This window comes from Colobus angolensis, unplaced genomic scaffold (genome assembly GCF_000951035.1).
Source record: "Colobus angolensis palliatus isolate OR3802 unplaced genomic scaffold, Cang.pa_1.0 Scaffold158, whole genome shotgun sequence".
In the NCBI taxonomy this organism is placed as follows: domain Eukaryota; kingdom Metazoa; phylum Chordata; class Mammalia; order Primates; family Cercopithecidae; genus Colobus; species Colobus angolensis.
The window spans coordinates 1224839-1247885 of NW_012114688.1; the positions used below are offsets into that span (position 1 = coordinate 1224839).

Genomic DNA, 23047 nt, shown 5'->3' on the forward strand with positions numbered 1-23047 from the left:
TATTTGCTATTTTAATCTAAATATTGTCTTTTCTCTTTGATAAATAAAAGTAAAGATGACAAAAGAAAAAAGAAATAAAGAAGAAATGTAGAAATCTCAATGATATTTAAAATTCCAAAGTAATTATCAATATGTAGTTACATTTTTTTCCTCAATATCAAAGTAACACACATTATAGAAAACTTGGAAAAATAGAAAGTTATTTTTAAAAAGATCTATAATCAGATAACTGTAGATGACTGCTTTTATCATTTTGATGTTTTTCAGTTCTAAGATTTTGCATGTGAATGTGAGTCTGCGTGTGTGCGTGTATAGTTTATATTATCACACAGTGTATAATTACACATCCTTTTATTTTAACATATGCTAATATTCCGCTTGACACTTCAAAGGATTTAGAAATAGCTCACAGTTGGCTTTATTGTGATCATGACATTAATTTAAGCATATTATTACTTTTAAAAATTCAAACATGGGAAAGTATAAATAAAAGAGTAAATATCGCCCCAAAATCACACTATTTAGAGAGTAGTAGAAATAACATTTTTGATGTTTTGGTGAAAATTTTTGATGAAACCCTCTCTGCATGTATCTGCACACACACACACTGACACACATACACACACAAATATGTGTGCTGCATTTACTTGATCCCAAGAAGTCATACATTGGGATATGCTCTATTGTTTTCACAAGTTTTTGGGTGCAAAATAAACTTTGTCAAGTGTAGAAAAGCATTTTTTTCCCAACCAATAATAATAGACAAAGTGCAAGCCACTATCTTCAGTATAACCATCAGAAACTGAGCCTAAATCTATTTCGTGTTCAGAATCTGCAGACACATCTGAATCACTTCTGGCCATCAGCAGTTACAGCTAATATCATAGTGGCATGATGACTTTTCTATACCATATGTTTATAACTTTGACCTCTTATACTCTTTGCATTGATGGTTTAATTTTGTGACACATCAAAAATTCCAGAATTTTATCTGCGTTAGCTTTCTAGAATTTACTTATAAATTGTTGCAAAGTAAACAATTTCCTTGAAAGTCAACACGAAATTTTTGACAGATACAGTTTTAGCATCTGAGTGTCCCTTTAGGATGCATATCAATCATAACCTACTCGTTTCATCTTTCAAAATTCTGTAGCTTAGATTCCAAAGAATGTGGCAATTTCTCTCACCAGCAGTTGCATAGTCTGGTAGACGACTGTTAATTTTCCAAGAGAGTTGATGAGTTGTCCAGGGGCGTTCACATCTTTGGCCCTTTAAGCCTGAGATTAGTGCTTCTCAAACTTTTTTTTCACTATCCCTCTTTCCTTGCCCAGAGAGCCTCTATTAGACCTTGTTTTTCCCTAATTGCTCCCCGAGTCGAATTCTAATATCACAGATGTACTGTACATCTGGTCATGTGCTATATGTGTATTTGTGTGCTTTATATATTTAACAAGTAAGATTTCTTTCACCTTCCCCAAAGAACCAATTTTTACTCCCTTTGGGGTGATACTTCCGCTTTGAGAAGGCATGCCATGCCTGCAGCTAGATCTCGGATCACAATTTCCTAGGATGTAGGGGCGAACATCTTTAACACAGGGTAGGGTTTCATAATACAATGGAAGTCAGACCTGGTTTTCAGTCCCAGCTCCCCTACTTACTGTAGAGCAAATTACCTTGAGCAAGTTATTTAACTTCACTAAGGTTTAATTTTAAAAAGTGTACTTCAAAGAGATGTTTTGAGATTAGAAGACATGAGGCATGTAATGTGTTCAGCACAGTGTTCACCGTATACAAGTGCTTTACATAAATTAGCTTTTGATATATTTATTCATATTCTTCATAGTACCACACTATAGCTGGCTGTTTCCGATGCTTGATCAAACTCTCACTGCTGTCTATGTGAAAGTGTTTAAAATTTGGCTGTATGAGTCTTCATACTAAGACAAAGGAAATCCTGTTTTTAGACTAACTGAGGAAATCAATTTGAACAAGTATACATTCACTTTTCTTTCATTTTTATTATGGCTTTGTCTTCTGCCTTATGTTCATATTTAACAGTAGTTTTTTGTTGAATACACTTGTTCTGACTTCAATAATAAAAAGAAAGTACAATTTTCTCATTTTCTGAGTCAAACATTTTAGGAAGTTAATTCAACTGGGCATTAATTTTGGATGACAGTTTAGGTGCTCTAGGCAAAGACCCAGGTTGAAGACAAATTCTCTACCAAACTTGGAGAAAAGTGTCAATTGGTTGTATGTTTCTGGACTGAGCAGAATTTGAAAAGTGAAAAAATATGTATGCACATGAAATATATATATAACCAGGGCAAGTGAGCAGAGATTTATGAAGAGGAAGACTGGAAATAACTCTAATCCTATTTACATACTCAGAAATCCAGTACTCTCAATTCTTCTCTATGAGAACTGACTTTCTTTTTTATTTATTTATTTATTTAGGGCATCCATGCATGTTTATTAATCATTCAAATTTCTTTTTTATTTTAACTGTTATACTTTAAGTTCTGGGATACATGAGCAGAACATGCATGTTTGTTACATAGGTATACATGTGCCATGGTGTTTTGCTGCACCCATCAACCCGTCATCTACATTAGGTGTTTCTCCTAATGTTATCCCTCCCCTAGCCCCCCACCCCCAACAGGCCCCAATGTGTGATGTTCCCCTGCCTGTGTCCATGTGTTCTCATTGGAGAACTGACTTTCTTAAGTACACTTTCCTCATTTTCATGAAGGAGAATATGCAGCACTCTGAAAAGCATGTAGCAAGAATAACTCACCCAGTGCTACCATGGATGAGGACGAGGCCTATGGGGCTCTTATATGGAAAAGTGTGGAGTCAAGTGAATCTAGATTTGAATTCTGACTCCATCATTTACTGGCTGCAAAAACATGGGTAAATGGTTCTCTCCTCTCAGACTCAGTTTCTTGATCTGTAATACGTGGTAATGCCTATCTGGACACCTGGTTGTAGTCATAATTAAATGATGCACTATGTGTAAAGCATAAAAGACAGTATCTAGCTCATAGCAAGTACTCAATAATATTGAGGTTTGCCCTTTTTCCTCTGTATTCTCACTCAGCAGGTCAATTGATGCTACTTACCTTGGGACAGGAGAAGCCAAGGCAGCACTTACAGAAGCTTCTTGACTTTTTTAAGCTTCAGTTTGTCCGCTGCAAAATGGGGATAACAATACATCTTTCTTAAAAGTGTGAGGATTTAATAAGGAAATGCGTGTGGAACATTTAGCACAATCCCCAGAATTCAGAAAGTATATGTTCTTTTAGTTCTCATGGTAGCATTATTATTAATTAGATTAAGTGATGGTATAAGACTATCAAAACACTCAAGAAAATATTATATAGAGATAGATATTTATATGCAGCATGCACACACACAATTTATACACATATAAGATATATTTTATATATCTTACATATTTTATATAATATTTTATAGAATCTAAGCCAACTACAATCATAATATTCCAAGATTTAGAGAAAAGGGAAAAAAATTAAAAATTTATATGTGATAACTTTATTTTGACTTCTTTTCTTCCAAACCTATCCTAAACATTTTTGAAAAGTTTTTGCTATGATAAACAAGTAACTTTATTAATCATCACTTCAGCTAAGATTTACAATGTCACAGGAGCATACTTACCTTTTCAAGTTAAGCTCTCATGATACAGTTCTTTCTACTGAACTATATAGAAAGAATTTCTACTTTTCTTTTTATGCTTTCCTCATTTACTAAATGCATCTGGTGCTGAGGAGAGCCTGAAACAGTATGTTACATGTCATGACTGTGAGGTAAATTCTTCTTCACTGCTAATGATAATGGCTGCCAAGTTACTGAGTTTTTACTGTGTGTCAGGTACTGTAATTTACATAAACTAATGAAACTCTTTGTCCCAGTGTTCACTATTGGTTACCTTGCAGTTACTGGATTCTGAAGACAAGCAAAGACTGCAGCAACATGAAACTATTTACTTATAACCTTAGTCCTCATTCTAATACACTTTTTCCCAAATTAACACTGGTGTCCATCCCCACCCATTACATGAATGCAGAACCTAATAAGTTTTCCCGTAAACATCTGATCATATAAACAATGGATATACCATGCAAATACAGTGCATATTTATTGCAAGTGAAATTGCCAGTCTTATAAAGGGTATAGGATTCCATGAAGTCCATGAAGCTGGTGATGTAAAGCTTATCCTCACACCCAAAGTCATTGTCAGTTTAGAATTTAACAGAAATTAAAACTATTAATTACTAAAAAAGAGGGAAAAACATAAACTTACATCCGAGCCACTTCAAAACAAAGACAAGAAACTGAGAGACCCTTAGAATAATGTATAAAACTCTCAATTAATTCTGCAATAATGCTCCATTTACGATCATGAATCAAAGCCAAACCTAAATCTTGGGTGATGTGTAAAGCTGTAATACAATTTTATCAGAAAAATATACCCTTCCCAAAAATATCAACACAAATTACTTTTATTCATTCTAAGAACTCAATTATTAATGTAGCTTAAACTTTGTTAATAAAAGATTGTTTCACAAGTTTAGTTTATGACAGGTTAGAATCTCAATCAAACCTGTCTGTCGTTATGTACTATGAAATTTTAGTATCCATTTTAAGTACCTTAATTGTTAAATGACTTCTCTGTTATTGACTATTCTCAAATAACAAGAACATAGAACATCCTGTGTCATCATATTTAATCCTCCCAATGTCTGTAAAAGGTATTCTCTTCATTTTACAATATGATGAAGCTGAAACTCAGAGAGGTCAGGTAATTTTTTCAGGGTCACAGAGTAAGGGTAAAACCCAGATTCAGAATTAATTCAGTCTCTTTCCAACATTCTTTCTCTTTGTCCCTGCATTATATATAACATATTCAATAAATTATTATAGAGTTGGGTCTCATTTATCTTTTTCCTAATTCTAACTAATACAATCAGCTTTTAAAGAAAAAGCTAGTCTAATTTTCACTCTTTGCTGCTTCATATATCTTCTGGAGCATTGTCTCTCTTCTATGCACTCTGAGGCTTTCTGATGTCTCCATCTGTTGGTTATATCCCTGTATTGTCATCCCTGGGCATAAGGGTCATTTGCCCCCTGCCTGCAGCAGATCTGGTAGGGTGGGCAGTTGTTTGGCCTGATAGCCTGCAAAATGGGGACAGTCATTAAACAAATCAGACCACTCTCTCCTGCTGTCCATGCTTCAGATTGTGTTTTCGGGGTGACTGTTTCCAACCTCAGATGAACAGAAGGTAAAATATGCAGCTCTCTTGGTATCTGGCATTAGCGGTGCAGATCCTTCCTGCGTTTGGATAAGATTGGGAGCACTGGTATTATTGTCCTAATTTAACAGAGGTGAAGCTAGAATCATTGACCATCTCAGGTCAAATATTGAAGAAGCACAGTCAAGACTGAAGCCCACACCCTCTGACACCATCCTAGACTCCTTATTGCAGGCGTTTGTTATCTGAATTTGAGCAGGTTACTTAAGCACTCTAGCTTTCCTATAAGAAACAGTTGTTTGAAATAGCACCTACTTGGTGAGATGGTGGTGCAAAGTAAGGAAGATAACACATGTGAATCATTGCACAGAGTATGAACACGTTACATAATAGATATTACCATTTATTGTTAATTTTGTGAAAATGCCACAATACCCCCAAGGGAGCCACTAGTTTGACATAAATTGATACTAAATGTAAAACTGAAAATACGTTGTCTTCATGAGCTGGCTTTGATGAGAGAAAGTGCTAAACTTCAACATTGCAAAGTGAACGAGATTATATGGAAAATGGAGAAAGTGCACAGGAAGAGGAGACTGGCCTGCCCGAATGCAGGCTTGCTCACTGCACATGATTGGCAGAAGTGCATAGGAGGCACCTTGATTAAACTCAGGAGGCAAACGCTCCTTTATCTATAAAAGGAAACCTTATACTTGTATTCAATTTCTGTACCTGTGCATTTTGCTTTTTTTCTCTTTCCTCTTTTTTTCTAATTTTTAATTTCTTTTCTAAAAACTCTCTTCCTCTTCTTTAAACACTTACATATACAATCTGTTCTCCTTCCCCACGTTCATTTTTCATTTGTCTCCCCATGAAATGCTTTCATAAATTAAGGACCTCATCTTTTAAAGATGTCAGAAGTCATACTGCTATTAAGAATTTAAATTATTTCTAGCCTCAGGCTGTCTACATGTGTATATCTGTGTGACCTTGCTTGGTAATGAGAGTCACAGAAAACTGCCTTTCAGAAAACACACAGTCACACACTGGTGATTCTCTGTGCCCTCTTCCGTTCCTCAGAACCCCCTCAAAGCATGCATGTCAATTACTTCCCAGTACTCTGGAGATGCTTTTCTGTTGGAGGTCCACAGGCTAATGGCAGCAACTCATCCTGCTGGGGATACCACAAATACATCATCAGGTTCCTAAGATAACTCTCTCCTGACTTCTATGCTCCTTGAGCAAGGTAGGGAGGAGGGTGGCATCCAGAGTCAGGCAGTGCTTGGTTTGCATCACAGTTCTGTTTTGATTGTTTACTTGCCAGGTGACGATGGCAAGGCTGTTGAATGACTTGAAACCATTTTCTCATCTGTAAAACAAGGGCAAGAATGATACTTATAGCGCTCATAAACTTACCTTATTACCAGGATTAGTAATTAATATAAGTAAAGTCCTTTGAATAGTGGTTGGTATGCAGTAAGAGATAGAAATTTTCATTGCTGCTACAATTACCATTAAGAGAGCCAGAAAACCTAAGATTGAATTTCAGCTTCACCACTTACCAGCAGGGTTACTTTGGGCTAGAGATAATTAAACCTAACCTGTGTACACACCAGTGTACAAAGGACATAAAGCCACGTTAGTGTTTGATTTTTGATGTTATTGAAGGACAGACATAAAAACCATGTCAACAACTACTGCCTCCAATTGAATTCTTGGTAAATTATTATTAACAACAATAATATAATAATTACAATATTAGACTGTTCTCTAACTTCACACAGTGTTTCATTTGTAGTTAATATTATAATCCTCTTTTATACAATAAACTCCATAGAGGAAAGGATATGCCTCATACATTTCTGTGTATCCCTCGGCACCTAGCACAATGTCTAATTATTACAGGAACTCACATTTTAATAAATTAATTATGATTATTCAAATAATCAATTGTTTGTTTGAATAAAATAAATATGCATTCAACCAACTTTATCTCCTATTGACACAAGTATTATTATCAAGCCACTGAAATCAATATAATAGCTACCTACGTGATATGTGAAAAATTAGGCACACATGCGCAGATTATATGATAGAATTTTAGTGACGGAAGGAAGCTGAAAGAATTCTATGCTAACTCTATGCTCAGTGAAGAATTCTATTTGTTTTGTATCTCCCTTTGTTTCTGCCTAGAAACCTACTCAACTTCAAAGAACAAACTCTAATTCAACAACCTCAGTAAAGTTCACCCTGACAAAAATGACAGCAACAAAAACAATAATGTTAGTCATATGTTTTCAAGTACATACCATGTTAAGTATTTCACAAATGTTATGCTGTTTGATGTTCACCATGAGCCTTTAACATTGATACTATCTTTATACCATTTTAAAGATGAGGAAACTGATTACAGAGAGACTTAAATACATTGTCCCTTGACATACAGGTGGTAAGCCAAAGAGCCAGGATTCACACCGAAGTCTATATGACTCTAGAGTCCCGGTTTCCTTTATTAAATCAGCTAATAGCATCTGCTATACCACTCATTTAGTAATTAGTCTTGCAGTGAAATAATCCCATAGTGACGTCACTTGAACCATCATCTTACCTAACCTCTTGTTTGCATACATTATTGTTATTTAGTTTTCCATATGTTTATGTTTTTCCTGAAGGACTACACATTTATGTCCTCACCACTGTCTTGTACATGGTAGTGTCTCAGTAAATATGACAGAGCCACCCAAATCTCCAGTGAGGGTATGCTGTTTTCAGGGCAGTTTATTTTTCTGTTAGAAAGTTATTCTTACTGTAAAAGTTTTAAATGCCTATAGATGACTTAAAATCATAGGATCTTAAAACACAGACACTATGCAGTCTATTGCCTTCATTTCATGATCGAGAGAACCTAAGTTTAAGAGATTTCCCCAAGGCCACAGAGCTATTAACTTGCAGATCTATAGCCTTGAACTCTGGTCTCCAGAGTTGCTGTCTGTTAATATTATTTCAGTTATTAGAAAACAGTTTCCAGGCCCCTCTTAGTCCTCTTAGGCCATAAGGCTTGAATTTCTCATTATCTTGGACACTTTTCTGGTTTTAGCCCTGTTTTCCAATAATGCTACTAAACAAAAACTCTCTGAGGTGCTATGGGGGAATGAAAGCATTCATTTATTACTCATATCATTTTCACTGAGTATAATCTTTATGCAAAATACCTGGTATTCTTGTCAATTAAACATTGATCTGCCTTTTGATTTGGTCATTCTACTTTGTAGGAATACATTACATCTTAAGGAAATTAAAAAAGGAAAACAATACCAGTTTAAACAAAGATGGATTTAGATTGCTATCTAGAAGTGGTTCAACATTTGGACAATGTTTGTAGAATAACAAATAGCTGCAGAAAATGATATGTAGACTAAATAGCAATAAAAAATATTTTAAATGGGAAAAAGTAAAACACAAAATGGCTTATCAATTGCAATGTATAGGGATGTGAAGAAATTAGGGTTATAAATTTTGGATCCTTAAAGATAAGAAGGTTCTTTGTAAATGTTTGTTGTTTTATGTGTTTCTGCTTCCCTGGCATCACTGATCAGTTCTACAATAAGGACTATAGTGCCCAGAAGTTATCATAGCTAGAAGATGTGCTGTTGGGGGATGTGGGGGGAGGTGGGTAAGGAGAAATGGGTCTTGATCATGCCACAGATGGCCTTGTGTATCATTACACTGAAGAGTGTGGTCTTTGACTTGTGGATGTGTGTTCCAATTGCCATCTGTGAGCTTTAAAACAAAGCACACAAGCAAACGAAAAGCACTACAACCGTCATTTCTAGTGGTGTGTCTCTTACTCATCCTTTGATAGAGCCCAAGCTAGGCAAGAGGTTTAGAACTCAACAATAGAAAACTGATGATCAACTAAAACCTCCAGGTACTTTTTTTCACATATTCTTCTACTAAGCAAGTTTTCACCAAACCACAATTGTTTCATTAATTTTAAACCTTGATATATAAGAATTTTACATTTGTTTCTGCTGATATTTTTCTTAAAAGTTCCAGTTCAGTACCTCAAAAATATAAGAAAAATTTTAGCTCTTTTAATGAATCTGCCATGATGATCATCATAAAAGTAGCTAATCATTACTGAGTGCTTACTGTGGTTCAAGCGCGGTGCTAAATGCTTTGCCTCATTTTATCCTCAGAACAGGCCTACAAAGTGGGTATCATGACATCATCCCTGCCAAAGATCATTTAGATAACAAGTGTCAGAGACAGGACTCAATCCCAGGTATGTCTGATACTAAATTCCATGCTCTTAGCCACTACAATGTGCCATTTCTGAGCACTTTATTCAGTTTTATCCAAGCCACTAAAGAGCCCAGACTAGGGACCAGTCTCGAGATAATCCATTAGAGAGTTCCTTTGCAATGGATGTATAGCTACTGATTCATGCTCATTGGATATTGTGATTTATCTAATTGTCAATTCGTTTGGCAAGACTATGATCCAAACAACTTTTACTATTTTATTCACAAGACTATCCTAGAAGACTATTAAATGCTTTGCAGAATTGAAAAAATTATGATGATGACATTCCCTTTATATACTAGCATCTGCTTCTCTCCTCATTTTTCTCTTTTTTCCTAAGAAATCTCCTCATCTACATTACCGTCTCCTTCACTAAACTATGCACCACACTTTGAGCCTTGGTTCCATCAAACTGTAAAATGAAGACAATACTTACTTCATACATTTACATAGCTATCATGCTCTAAACTGACGTCCATTGTTTCAAATACTTCAGAGGCCTCCCATCTTCCATTCAGGGTGTTCTAACCCAAGTTCCAGAACCCCAAGAACCTCAGGAAATTTATAATTCTACTTTAAATAATAAATATGATGTATATATGTGTGCTTTGCTCTGAAAAGTATTCTTAGATTTGCATTAGATTATCAAAAAGGAATTATGATTTTAATGGCTATAAAGACACATTTTCCTAAATGTTTATATAAAACTCTTCATGACCTAATTGCTAACTCCCCAAGCCTCATCAGCTTCCACATGTCACCCTTCAATACCCACCACACTCACATACACACACAAACAGTACCACGCTTCCTGTGGTTTCTTAAATGTGTCTGCTCAGCTCCACACGTACGTACAACGTAGACCTCCTTCCTTCTACTCTTTGTAAGATCATCTTCTTCCTCAGACTTCAACTCCAATATCATCTTAATGAAACCTTCCCTGACCTATACAAGCATCATTAAGTGCTTTCGTAGAGCTTTGCTCATTTTTTTAAAGAATTTATCAAATCACTCCATTTGATTGTAGATTTATCTATCCTCCTCACCAAATGCCAAGTTTCCATCACATAGTAGCAATGACCCTGATAGAGTGGTAACAGTCCAGCCCTCTTACCACTGTGGCCTTGTTTTAACCAACAGTTAGAGAAGCCATTCTTCTCCAGACTGGTAGTCGCTCAATAAACATTTGAACTAACAAGTGAGCAAATAAACTGAACAACACCATTACAAAATAATGGCCTGTGTTTATTGTGCCTTTATTGTTTATAAATGTGCATAAACCTTACTTTTCTGAGACCCAACCGTGGATAATTCAACATGTATTTAGTGGAAAGCCAATATCATCCAGGCTGGGTTTTAGGGACTGTCAAGGTCTCATTAAAGAAGCTAATGCCATTGTAACTCCCTTTTAAAATGTAGGGCTCCATGGGCAGCAAAGACTTAGCCATGCATGCTCCAACTTCAGACTCACCCAGTGAGTCTGTAATTGCCCACTTGGTACATAATTGCCTACTAAGAAGGCAAAATAATAATGTCCTCAGAGTCTAAGCTTTGAACTCATACATACCCCAGTGCCAATCTTGAACTTTATGCTTGCCAGCTGTGCAGGACTGAACAAGTTGTATAAACTCTTTGAGCCTTGGTTCCATCAAACTGTAAAATGAAGACAATACTTACTTCATACATTTACATAGGTAATATGTATAAAACAGTAAGTATGCAACAAATAATGTTAATGGAGGTAATTAAGATTAGTGAATGCTGATGATGTTGATGATCACAATGCTGCTGCTGATGACATCATTACATTGAACTGTAACTCACTGAGGGCAAAGACCATGTGTTTTTGAATCCCCAACACCTACCATAATACCTGATACATAGTAGATATTAGATATTAGATAACTGTTTGTTAAATTAATTGTCAATTGCCAAGTCCAAGGTATCGAAAGCCAAGAGGAGACAGAAAAGAGGCTAGCATGAACTAGAGTGATCAAGGAAAACTTTATTGAGGAGGGAGGTGTACAAATGGTAGATTATTTTCAGACCTGGAGAAGAGGACAAAAGTTATTGAAGGCAAAAGAAAACAAGCCTAACACTAAAGTATGTAGTCCATGCCGGGAGTGGGGAGGAGTAAATGCATTTTGTTTGGCAGGAAGGGGAAGCAGTGCGTATGTGACATAATTAAATACTTTTATGTAATAATTACCAAAACTTTACTGCTCAATACCATGCCCACAGATCAATAACAAAAACAATAATCTTAAATGTTGATACTTTCAGAAGCTACAGGTTACAACAAAATGATACAGGAAAATGTTTCATTTAGAACACTGCATGGTATGGTGGGAAAAACGTGAGTTCCATAGGGGGATACACCTAGGTTTGAATTTTTGTTTTGCCATTTAACTAACTATATTATCTTAGGTCAGTCACTTACATGGAGCTTCCATTTCCTCTTCTATAAAATGGGAATAATCATATCTATCCCACAGGGCCAATGTGGAATTTGAATGAGATTATTCATGCAAGGCACCCGTGTTCGTACAGACATGCTTTGCCCAGGTCTGCATGAACACCTGTGTATAGCAGGTGTTCAACAGACATGAGAGCTGGCGTTATTTTTAATAGTGTGAATTAGTGCATTTATGTGTTGTGCTAAGTCAATGTGTATATTTTGGTTGTGTATGTTTTTGGACATGTAAACTTGAGCTTACTTGATCTGAGAGTAACTGGGCTTTTTGAAATGGAAATAATCCAGGAAAAAAATGGGTAATGTGATACCACTTGGCTGCTATTCAAAACGAAGAAATGAAAAAAGTTTTTAGTATGGGCAATTGATTGGACTGAATGCTCAAATAGGAAACTAATAATTGTCTTTGTTAACCACCCGCTGTACAAACTGTCATGCAAATACTGCCTTATGTTTTATGCAAAACATTTGAAAACCCGTATGACTTTGTTCTGCTTGGATTTTCTTTCCTGTGCCAAAATACATAATTGAATTAATTTCAAGTGTGTTTGTCTGTAAACTAGCCAAATATTTCCTTTTAAATACTTGAGCTCTATGTTGAATATACAGAGTTATGGTTCTTAGCACATTTTTTCTTAACATTAAGGGGTAGATTTTATTCCTTAATCCTTTAATGGGCTTTTAATTTCACATATACTAAAGTGTCTCTTATTTTCATAATAAATGAAAACTTTTCATTTCATGCAGGTTCTTCCAGGGGACCTAGCCCCCTAACCATGGGAGCCCAGGACACTCTCCCTGTTGCAGCAGCATTTACAGAAACAGTCAATGCCTACTTCAAAGGAGCTGATCCAAGCAAGTAAGCCTGATACTTGGTCCATGCAAAAAATAATTCAGTTAGCAATAGTAGGTGGCACAGCTACAATAGAGGTGAAAATGTCATTAGGAATATTGATTTCATGCTTTTTAAAATGTATCAAGAGAATTTACTCTAGAAATCTTTGATTCCATTTTGGTTCTAGATAACTTACTCTAGAAACCTAGAAATCTTTGATTCTGCTTTGGTTGCAAGTAACAGAAAACTCTAACCCAGTCTGTCAACAATGAGGAAATTTATTGTCTCACAAAAGTAAATGTGCAGCTCATGTCTTTTATTGTCTTAATCTTTCCTGGATGGGAATCACCCACATATAAATTAAAATAATGGTTCACTGGAATGAGAACATGAAAGAAAAAACACCTTCCCAAAACACTCAAAATAGCAAGGGAACAAATTTTCTGTGACCCTTACTAAGTAAGGAAAAACTGGCCAAAAATGAAAGAGAAAGAAAAAAACTATAATCAGAGCAAAGTAAAAATTCTAGGGAGAATTCACCACCTTCTATTTACATGAGTCTGATTTCACTTATACATGCACATACTGACAATGGACTTGGTCTGAATGCATACATGATATAATTAAATATTTGACCTCTTGCTAAGGAATTCCATAGATAGGATTCAGAAAATCGACGGTTTCCCTGAAATTATATTGTGTATTTTATGTGTGTGCACGTGTGCATTATTCTATAGAAAGAGTCTGTAACATTTATCACTTAACAAAGGGATTTGTAATCCAAAAAAAGATTAAAAGTGATTAGTGATCTACACCGAAAACTAAACAACTAAGTCAGACTTAGTTTCAATAGTGTCATTAATATAATTCCCGGTCTGAATTTGATCAATAAAGGGAAAACCTACATGAGGAAAGAATTGCTCTTAGTTTTTTTACTTACAAAGACTAGGGCTTGGAAAAACAATATCTATGACAATAAGAACTGAAGACCAGGCATGGTGGCTCACACATGTAATCCCAGCACTTTGGGAGGCTAAGGCAGAAGAATTGCTGAGGCCAAGAGTTCGAGACCACCCCTGGCAACATAGGGAGATCCTGGCTCTGCAAAAAATACAAAAATTGTCTGAGTGTGGTGGTGCACACCTGCGGTCCCAGATACTCGGGAAGTTGAGGTGGGAGGGTCGCTTGAGCCTGGGAGGCAGAGGCAGCAGTGAGCCATGATCACACCACTGCACTCCAGTCTGGGTGACAGAGCAACACCCTGTTTCAGAAAAATAAATACAATTTTAAAAACTGGAGAAGAAAAAGTCAATGTGTATATAGAACACTAGACTATATTATAAACAATTTTTGAAACAGTGATAATTAAATATAACTAGAACTTGGATCTCCATATATATTTTAAGTGGAAATTGATATGACTAATCATGAATCCTCTTGACACTTCAGAAACACTAGTTTTAGACGTAAAACTCGAAATCTAACAATATTATACTGGAAAACTAATATAATTAGTCACTCCACCTTTAAGTGTACTAGCCAGCCACTAGGATCTATCAACTTCATGTCTCTTTAAACATCTAGGTTTCATTCTATGCCCAGAATATTATAGAGAAACAAACACTGTGGACTCTGGATTTTCCATGTCTTTTCTCTTTCATCTTCAAAACAGAAAGGCCATTTGCCACATCCCTGTATCAATAGAAATTACAAGCTACCTCTTATAGAGCATACGTCTCAACTGTTAAAGCAAGTAGACACCATGAGCGTTAGCTGTAGATATACTTTATTCATACATATTTGTTCTATAGAATCTTCTTTGGACAAAGAATTTGCATAATTTTCTGTTATTCCAGTTCTAAGAAATACTTACCACTGACTACTGACTATACCTTAGAAAATCAGGTTGGCCTGAATTGAGAAAAGCAGACAGAAACACCCTTCTATGTTTTTATTTATTTTTTGAGATGGAGTCTCACTTTGTCACCGAGGCTGAAGCACAATGGCACAGTCACAGCTCACTGCAGCCTCAACCTCCCAGTCTCAGGCAATTCTCCCACTTCAGCCTCCTGAGTAGCTGGGACTACAGGCAGACGCCACCACACCTGGCTAATTTTTGTATTTTTTGTAGAGACAGGATTTTGTCTTGTTGCCCAGGCTGGTCTTGAACTCCTGGGCTCAAACGATCTGCCCACCTTGGCCTCCCAAAGAGCTAGGATTACAGGTGTGAGCCACTGTGCCTGGCCAGAAATGCCCTTTTTAAAAATTAGAGTAGTCAGGAGTGTGGATTGAAAGTATATACCTAAGTGAAAACCAGTGGGGATCCACAAGAATGAATTCATCTTTGTCTGCTTCCTATTTGGCTTTCATTCGTTCATCCACTAATTTATTCAGAGAGACCTAATTGGTCTCCCTTCTTCCACTTTTGCACCCCTACAAAGTCTCAACATACATGTCACTCTTCTGCTCAAAATCCTCCTATCTTGTTCAAAGTAAAAACAAAACGCTTCATAATACTCTTACGAGACCCTGCATGATCTGCCCTTGGAGACTCCCCCAGCCTCACCCCAGTGGCTGCTTCTCTGATCCCATCTCCATCACTCCTTTCCTTATCCCTGACCATGCCTCCAACCCTCACCTCCATATTCACTCCACTCTAGCCACATGACCTCCTGGCGTCTGTCTTCCATCACCCCAACCCATCCGCACCTCAGGGGTTTTCATTTGCTGCACTTCCTGCCTTCAGATGCCTTCTCTCCTAGGTTCTTCTCCTAGGTTCTGAGTCACTTGTCCCCTCATTCCCTTCATGATTCTTCAGTAAATTTATCAAAGAGACCTTCCCTGTCCATTCCATACAAAATAACAACAGAGCTCCCCACCCCGTCAACATTTTCTTCCTCTTTACCTCACATTCTCTGTCTTCATAGCCCTTCTCTCTTAACATCTTTTTTGTTGTTGTCCATTATTTGTCTTCTTCCTTACTAGAATGTAAACACCATGGGAGCTGGATTTTGCCTGTTTGGTTCACTGTTGTGTCCTCAGCTAAACGGGACAAGGTATATTTGCTGAACAAGTTAAATTGAATTACTCACCTAACATTTACAAAATGGCTGCGATGTACCTGCCATTGTGCTAGACAGGAGACATATTGGTAATAAAGACAGCTCATATGCAAAATAGGACTTGTGCATAAATATAATAACAAGTGCACCATAGAACACGTGTAAATATGGTGCACTGGGAGTCAAGAAGCCCTTAATAACATATTTTTTAATTCCAATAAGTGGTATAGCAGCCTATCCCCTGTCAGCCTGTCACAATATAAGCCAGAGTTTTCATCCTGGTTCAGTTTCCCAATACACTATGACAGGCGTGTAGGGTGGTCTGCACCTGTAAGCCTGGTGTCTGCAGCCTTGGCATTCCAATGACATGGCACTTGAGCCAAATTAATATTAGTGACCCTTCTAAATTAACTGAGTCTTTGACTTGTGAATGTATATCTGTTTTTAATTTTATTGCCACAAATAGTTGTAGGATGTCCTGTATGCTGGTAGGTGGGAGATCCAATATATTTCATTAAAATTTTGAAATCAGAAACTTATAAACGAATAACTTATAAACATAAATTAATCATGAAGTGACACTCTTATATATTTAATTGCATCTTCAACACCATGTTAATTGCTCTTCGTTTATTATTCACTTTCAAGGAAACAACTCAAGTTCTATCACCAGGTGGAAATAATGCCAACCAAGGTACCAAAGAGAGAAATGATGCAGCAAAGGCATTTGGATTTGATTTTGTCTATAGTTCCCTGTCATCCTGCATCAAAGCCATTTGTTCTCAGACCATCCACTGGGAACAGAAATCTACTATCTTAATTATTATATACTATGATATGTAACCCATTTAAATATAGTTATACTCTAAATATTCGGAGCACCTGTAACAGGTATTCTGACATGTGAGACTTTCTCAGTAGCTCACAGGCAGCGAATTCCTTGACCTTTGCTACTGATTGGGGAAACACATCTCCCGATATTAGTTTCTATTTAAAGAACCTTGGTGCTTAAAAATAAGGGTCAGAGATTAACTCGCTAATTCCCTAGAAAAGCTTAGGTTTCTCAGCTGTCTCTTATCCTTCTTTTATCGTCACATTTTAATTATTTATTCAATATCTGTCTTCCTGTTTAAACTAGAGGTTTGCACAAGGACCATTTGTCCAATTTGTCACTGCCAATTCTAGCACATTACATTGTGCCTGGTTTATTGTGTAGGCACCCCATAAATAAATATGTAAATGTATGAATTTATATTTTAAACATTGAGTTCTTACTCTGAGTTCTGCGTTATGCACCATTGCCTTCCCAGAACCTATGACACAGAACTTGCCTTCACAATAGTAAATAAGATGTGCACAAAACTGCAACACAGTTTTCTAGAAAAAGATCTGTACCTGCTCCAAGCAAACCCAGAGAAAGGAAAAACCAAGGAAGGCTAAATGGAAAGGATATTAAGAAATGTTTCGGAGAGGCCTTCTTTTGAACTTAGTCTCATAATATGAAAAGCAGTACATAAGCTAAAGAAAGGGAATTGTAAAGAAAAGAAGAGAAGCTACATCTACAAATATGTACACTGAGAAAGAGATCTGGGAGTTTAGTGAGCAGTACATATAAATCACATTTTATGAGAGGGATGCATCTCTGATGACCTCACACATTCCCTGAACAAAACTGGCTAGTGTTCCTGTGACCAGCTAACGGGTGCTGCCCATGGCACTAGGGAAAATCCAGTGTATAAGTCACTTGGCTGGTTGACTTTGAAGTTTTGCCATTTTTTGACAAATATTTCATTTATGAGGATTCACATGATTTCTTATTTTATTCATGAAGTAAGCATCTATTCATATTTCCATCTCGCATTATTTCCACATCCAAACTCACATGGAATGTAGCCACCTTGCATACTGGTAGGAACAATCCTTAAGTTAAAAATAAAATTATTTAGTGAGTACAGGAAATATTCAATTTGTTTATAGAACATTTCAGGTCAATTTAGACACTGGATGGGTTATTAAGTCAGCAAAAGTTCTGGCTCTGACAATTGTGATGCTGAAATGTAATTGAGGCTTCAGTACTTCTTACACAGGGCTACGTGGACTACCTCTCCCACCTTCTACCCGACATTAAGGCCTTTGAAAGCAGAGGCTGTTTTGCTCATTTTTAAATTACCACCCCACTGGAAAAAAATAATTATAACAACTTGCATAGTTAGGAGTGAATAGACAGATGCCTGTAATAAATACCACCTCCTCCCCTGTCTGACTTACTTTCAAAACAGAAACTTTATCTCCTACCAAGACACCATTTAGATCTCATTTTGAGCAACCTGGAAAGAAAACTGAGAAAATTCCCTACCAGTTAAAAAACAGTTGAGCCACCACTGCTAATAACAATACACTGAGTGATGGTAGGTGCTGAAATCTAATTTTATAAGTGCTCTAATTGTTTTCTAATAGCTGCCAAACAATATTCGACATGTCCACATATGGACAAATATCAAGAGTAGACTCAGCTTGAGGGGAAGTCAAGGCTCAGAACCAATCTGGCACTAGTATACAAACAGGGTTAATGGATCTAAAAGGTAGAGAAGGAAGGCAGCAGCTTGCTCCCAAACTGGGAGGTCAGCAGTGTTCTCCAGGAAAGATGGAGATGCAAACTTCCGGAAACCAAAACTCTCATTCAGAGCACTACAAAGTTATGGATTTAACACCTGAGTGAGGGAGGCTCACATGGCATTTTTAAGAAGCTCATCTGCTCCCCGTCTCTGCCCCAAATCCAGCCTTATACATACAAGGTTATAGCAGTTCTTCATTTAAGCTATTTTGAATGTATGCCAGAGAGCACCTCACCTGAACCAGGTGTGTTTCATCAATTAGAGTTACACAATATACAAGGTGACTGTAGGACAATGTGGAGACCCCATGCTACAATGTGAGCAAAGTTTTCATTTATTAACATCAATTTCCCTAGAAAGTACATACCTGAACTTAGAGGTGAAGTACTACAAGAGTCAACTGTGGAGACATTGGAGGAAATCATAAAAAAGCTCACTCACTTTAAGTATTTACTGTTTCCCAAAGAAGAATGAGCTTCGTGAAATTTCTGCTTTAGCCAAGGTAGAGTAACAGACCAGTTTACCCTTCTACCTCAAACAGCTTAAAAATGAGCAAAATATATAAAACAATGATTTGCAAGACACTGGACCTCAGGCGAAGGCAGTGATCCCTAAGAGAGGAGTTGTGCCCTATGATTGCTCCAGCTTACTTCTTTGAGAGTTTTCAGGCCTAGCATAAGAGAGCCCAGCTGACTTCCAGCTGCTCATGGGGAGGTGTTTCACTGAGGCATTCTACTACAAAACTGGCCGAGGGAAGTGCCAGGGGAAGCTAAGGTCGGTGGGTGCTGCCGCCACCACGCACTGCAGAAGATGGCAGTGGAGAAGGCATGAACATAGCAGGAGGCTGGAAAATAATCCATCTGCATTGCAAGATCTGAGCATTGTGGCAGCCCAGCCAGTTGTACTCCATGAGTCAGATGACAGGAAAGCTGTCTGTGCTACCAGACACTGGCAGAGCTAAATGACTTGCAAAACCCACACTCTGGGGACACTACATGCACTGCAGGAACCACACACAAGCCTCTTGCACTACAACAGCCTGGCACTACATAAGCCTCGTGCATTGCAAGAGCGTGCCCTTGCAAGCAGGCTGGAAGGGAGAAGGAAATCCCCTTTCTCCTGCAGCGTCTCTCTAGCGCCCTCTACTGACAAAACTAAGCATGGTTCCTGTAGGCAAAGAGAAAAGACAACAAAGGTCCATTAATTTTCTCAGCGCAGTTAGTAAAGGGTGAATTGGAACGGAGAGGCAATGAATTGATTTTATTTAGACATTGACACAGTGATTATAAATCTCATGTGGAAATTCAAAGGGCCTACCATAGCCCAAACAACTATGAAAAGGAACAAAGTTAGAGAACATCACTTGATTTCATAAGTTTTATAAAGCTAGTGTAATTAAGACAGTGCGATATTGGCTTAAAAAATAGACCAAATAGATCTATAGAACAGAATGAATCGTGAATCCAGAAATAAACTCACACAGATAAGGACAACTAGATTTCAACAAAATTTTCAAAGTAATTCGGTGGAGAAAGGACAGTCTTCTCAGAAAATGGTTTTAATCTTCTCTGAAGAAAAAAATATTCTTCAGAAAATGGCTGAAACAACTGGATATTTATATCCACAGACACACAAAATGAACTGAGATCTATACTTGACACTGTATACATTGTAAGACTCAAATAGGTGAAAATGGGTAATGAAGCTAAATGTAAAATCAAAGATTTTTTTTAAACTTCTAGAAGAAAATATAAGTGAGCCAGTTCCAGTGGCTCATGCCTGTAATTCCAGCACTTTGAGAGGCCAAGGTAGGAGGATTGCTTGAGGCCAGGAGTTTGAGGCTGCAGTGAGCTATGCTTGCACCACTGCACTCTAGTCTGGGCCACAGAGAAAGACCTTGTCTCAAAAAGGAAAAAGAAAATATAAATGAAACTTTTGTGACCTTGGGTTTGGCAAAGACTTCTTAAATAAGACATCAAAAGAATGACTGGATTAGATATAACCCATAAAAGAATAAATTGATGAATTAGGAACTTCTGCTCTTCAAATGTGCTTTTAAGAGAAAGAAAAAACAAAACAAGCCACAGACTGGGTTGCAAATTATATATCTGACAACTGATATGCCCAGAATGTATAAAGAAACCTTAACATTCAATAAGAGAACAAACAACTCTATTTAAAAACTTGGCAGACAGTTTAAGCACTTTGCCAAAGAAGATAACTGATGGCAAGCACATAAGATGCTTATGATCCTTAACCATTATGCAAACACAAATTAAAACAAGAAGAAGATACCACTGCTCATCTATGAGAATGGCTAAGATTTAAATGATCAATTCTACCAAGTGTTGGTGAGAATGTGGAATAACTAAAACCCTCATGCACAGCTGTATTTTACACTTTAGAAAACATTGAGGCAGTTTCTTTGAGAGCCCACACCTATTGCGTGAGCTAGTGACTCTCCCTGTGTACTGACCAAGAGAAATGACAGGGTATATTCATACTCATACCTGTACACATGTATCCATTGCACCTTTATTTGTAATTGGCAAAAACTGGAAAGAACCTAAATATTCTTCAGTAGGTGAACGTATTTTTTAAAACTGTGGTATATCCATATACTACACAGCCACAAAAAGAAATGAACTACACACAACTACATGGACAAATCTCAAAATAATTATGTGGAGTGAAAGAAACAAAAAAATCACACATCTTACAATTCTGTTATATAAAATTCTAGAAATTGCAAATTAAGGTATAGTGACCGGAAGCATATTAACTCTTGCCTAGGGACAGGGAAAGGAAGCAGGAGAGATTACAAAAAGGGATTACAAAAAAGCATAAGGAAACTTTCAGGGATGATGGAAATGTTCATTTTCTTAATTGTATGATGATTTTACATCATATAATCTCATGGAGTTTTACACTATAAATAAGTTCAGTTTATTATATATCAATTATATCTTCATAAAGTCTTTTTTAAAAAAAAAGAATTATTTTTCCTTCCACACTATCATCCCATTGTGTTAACTTATCTGACTGATTTTACAATTTTGACCAAATAGACAAATTAATGGAATGAAGAATTAGTTACGTGCAAGGCAAAAACTTTACCTCATGAGTACATAAAAGAACATGCTAAAGGCATTACTCATGTTACTTGAAGAACTAGGACAAGTCCCAAGAAATAATGTGATAACATTGTATAGTTTACTATCTTCAAATATGCTGCCAAAGATTCAGAAATCAAAGTGAGGGAGAACCACCAGAGCAGAGGATTCTATTCATGAGGTGAAGCTATAGACTTCTACAGAAAGAGAAAAGCTGTGCTTTTCTTCTTACATTTCAAAACACATAAAACAAAATAGTCACTTTTTAAAAGAAGTGTTGACCATTTAGTTCTCAGATAAATTAGAAATTATACACTGTTGGTGAGAGTGTAAATTAATTCAAGCATAGTAGAAAGTAGTGTGGTGAATCCTCAAAGGGCTAAAAACAGAACTACCCTTTGACCCAAAGATCCCATTACTGGTTATATTCCCAAAGAAATATAAATCATTCTATCATCAAAACACATGCATTGGTATGTTCATTGCAGTACTATTCACAATAGCTAAGACACAGAATTAACCTAAATGGCCACCAATGGTAGACTAGATAAAGAAATGTGTTATATGTACACCATTGAATACTACATAGCCATAAAAAAACATGAGATCATGTCCTTTGCAGGAACATGGATGGAACTGAAGGCCATTATCCTTCCCAAATCAACACAGGAACAGAAAAATAAACACCTCATGTTCTTACTTATAAGTGGGAGCTAAATAATGAGAACACGTGGACAGAAAGAGGGGAACGACAGAAACTGGGGCCTGCTTGAGAGAGGAGGCTGGGAAAAGAGAAAGGTTCAGGAAAAAAAAACCTGTCAAGTACTATGTTTAGTATCCAGGTGACAAAATAATCTGTACACCAAATCCCCAAGTCACGTGATTACCTATACAACAAACCTGCACATGTACCCCTGAACCTAAAATGGAAGTTAAAGTATTTTTTAATGGAATTGTAAGAGAATATCTTTTATCTCTTCTGCACCTCTTCTGCTATTTAACATTGCCTCATAAATTGTTTTTCACAGCAGTTTTGATTCAGTTTGATTCAGTGTATTGACATCGGTTTTCTCTCTCTTTCCTCTCTGTGTTTTGATATGCCAGATGTATCGTTAAGATTACTGGAGAAATGGTGTTGTCATTTCCTGCTGGCATCACCAGACACTTTGCCAACAACCCATCCCCAGCTGCTCTGACTTTTCGGGTGGTAAATTTCAGCAGGTTAGAACACGTCCTGCCAAATCCCCAACTTCTCTGCTGGTAAATATGATTTTGCATAAATTTTTCAGAGATATATGTGGCTTAGTACTTTGTACTTAGATGAAGGATATATCTTAGCAAGAGGGTCGCACTATAGTGAAATTACCA

General features: G+C 36.8%; 1 protein-coding gene across 7 annotated transcripts in view; it reads left to right on the forward strand.

Moving 5' to 3' along the window:
- SGIP1 (SH3-domain GRB2-like (endophilin) interacting protein 1) overlaps nt 1–23047 on the forward strand; it is a 225268-nt gene that overhangs the window by 183517 nt on the left and 18704 nt on the right. For all 7 annotated transcript variants that reach the window (XM_011936848.1, XM_011936852.1, XM_011936850.1 and 4 more), the window contains 2 exons: nt 12802–12913; nt 22784–22939. In XM_011936848.1, coding sequence (XP_011792238.1) covers nt 12802–12913; nt 22784–22939 — 268 coding nt within the window. The remainder of the gene's footprint in view (nt 1–12801; nt 12914–22783; nt 22940–23047) is intronic.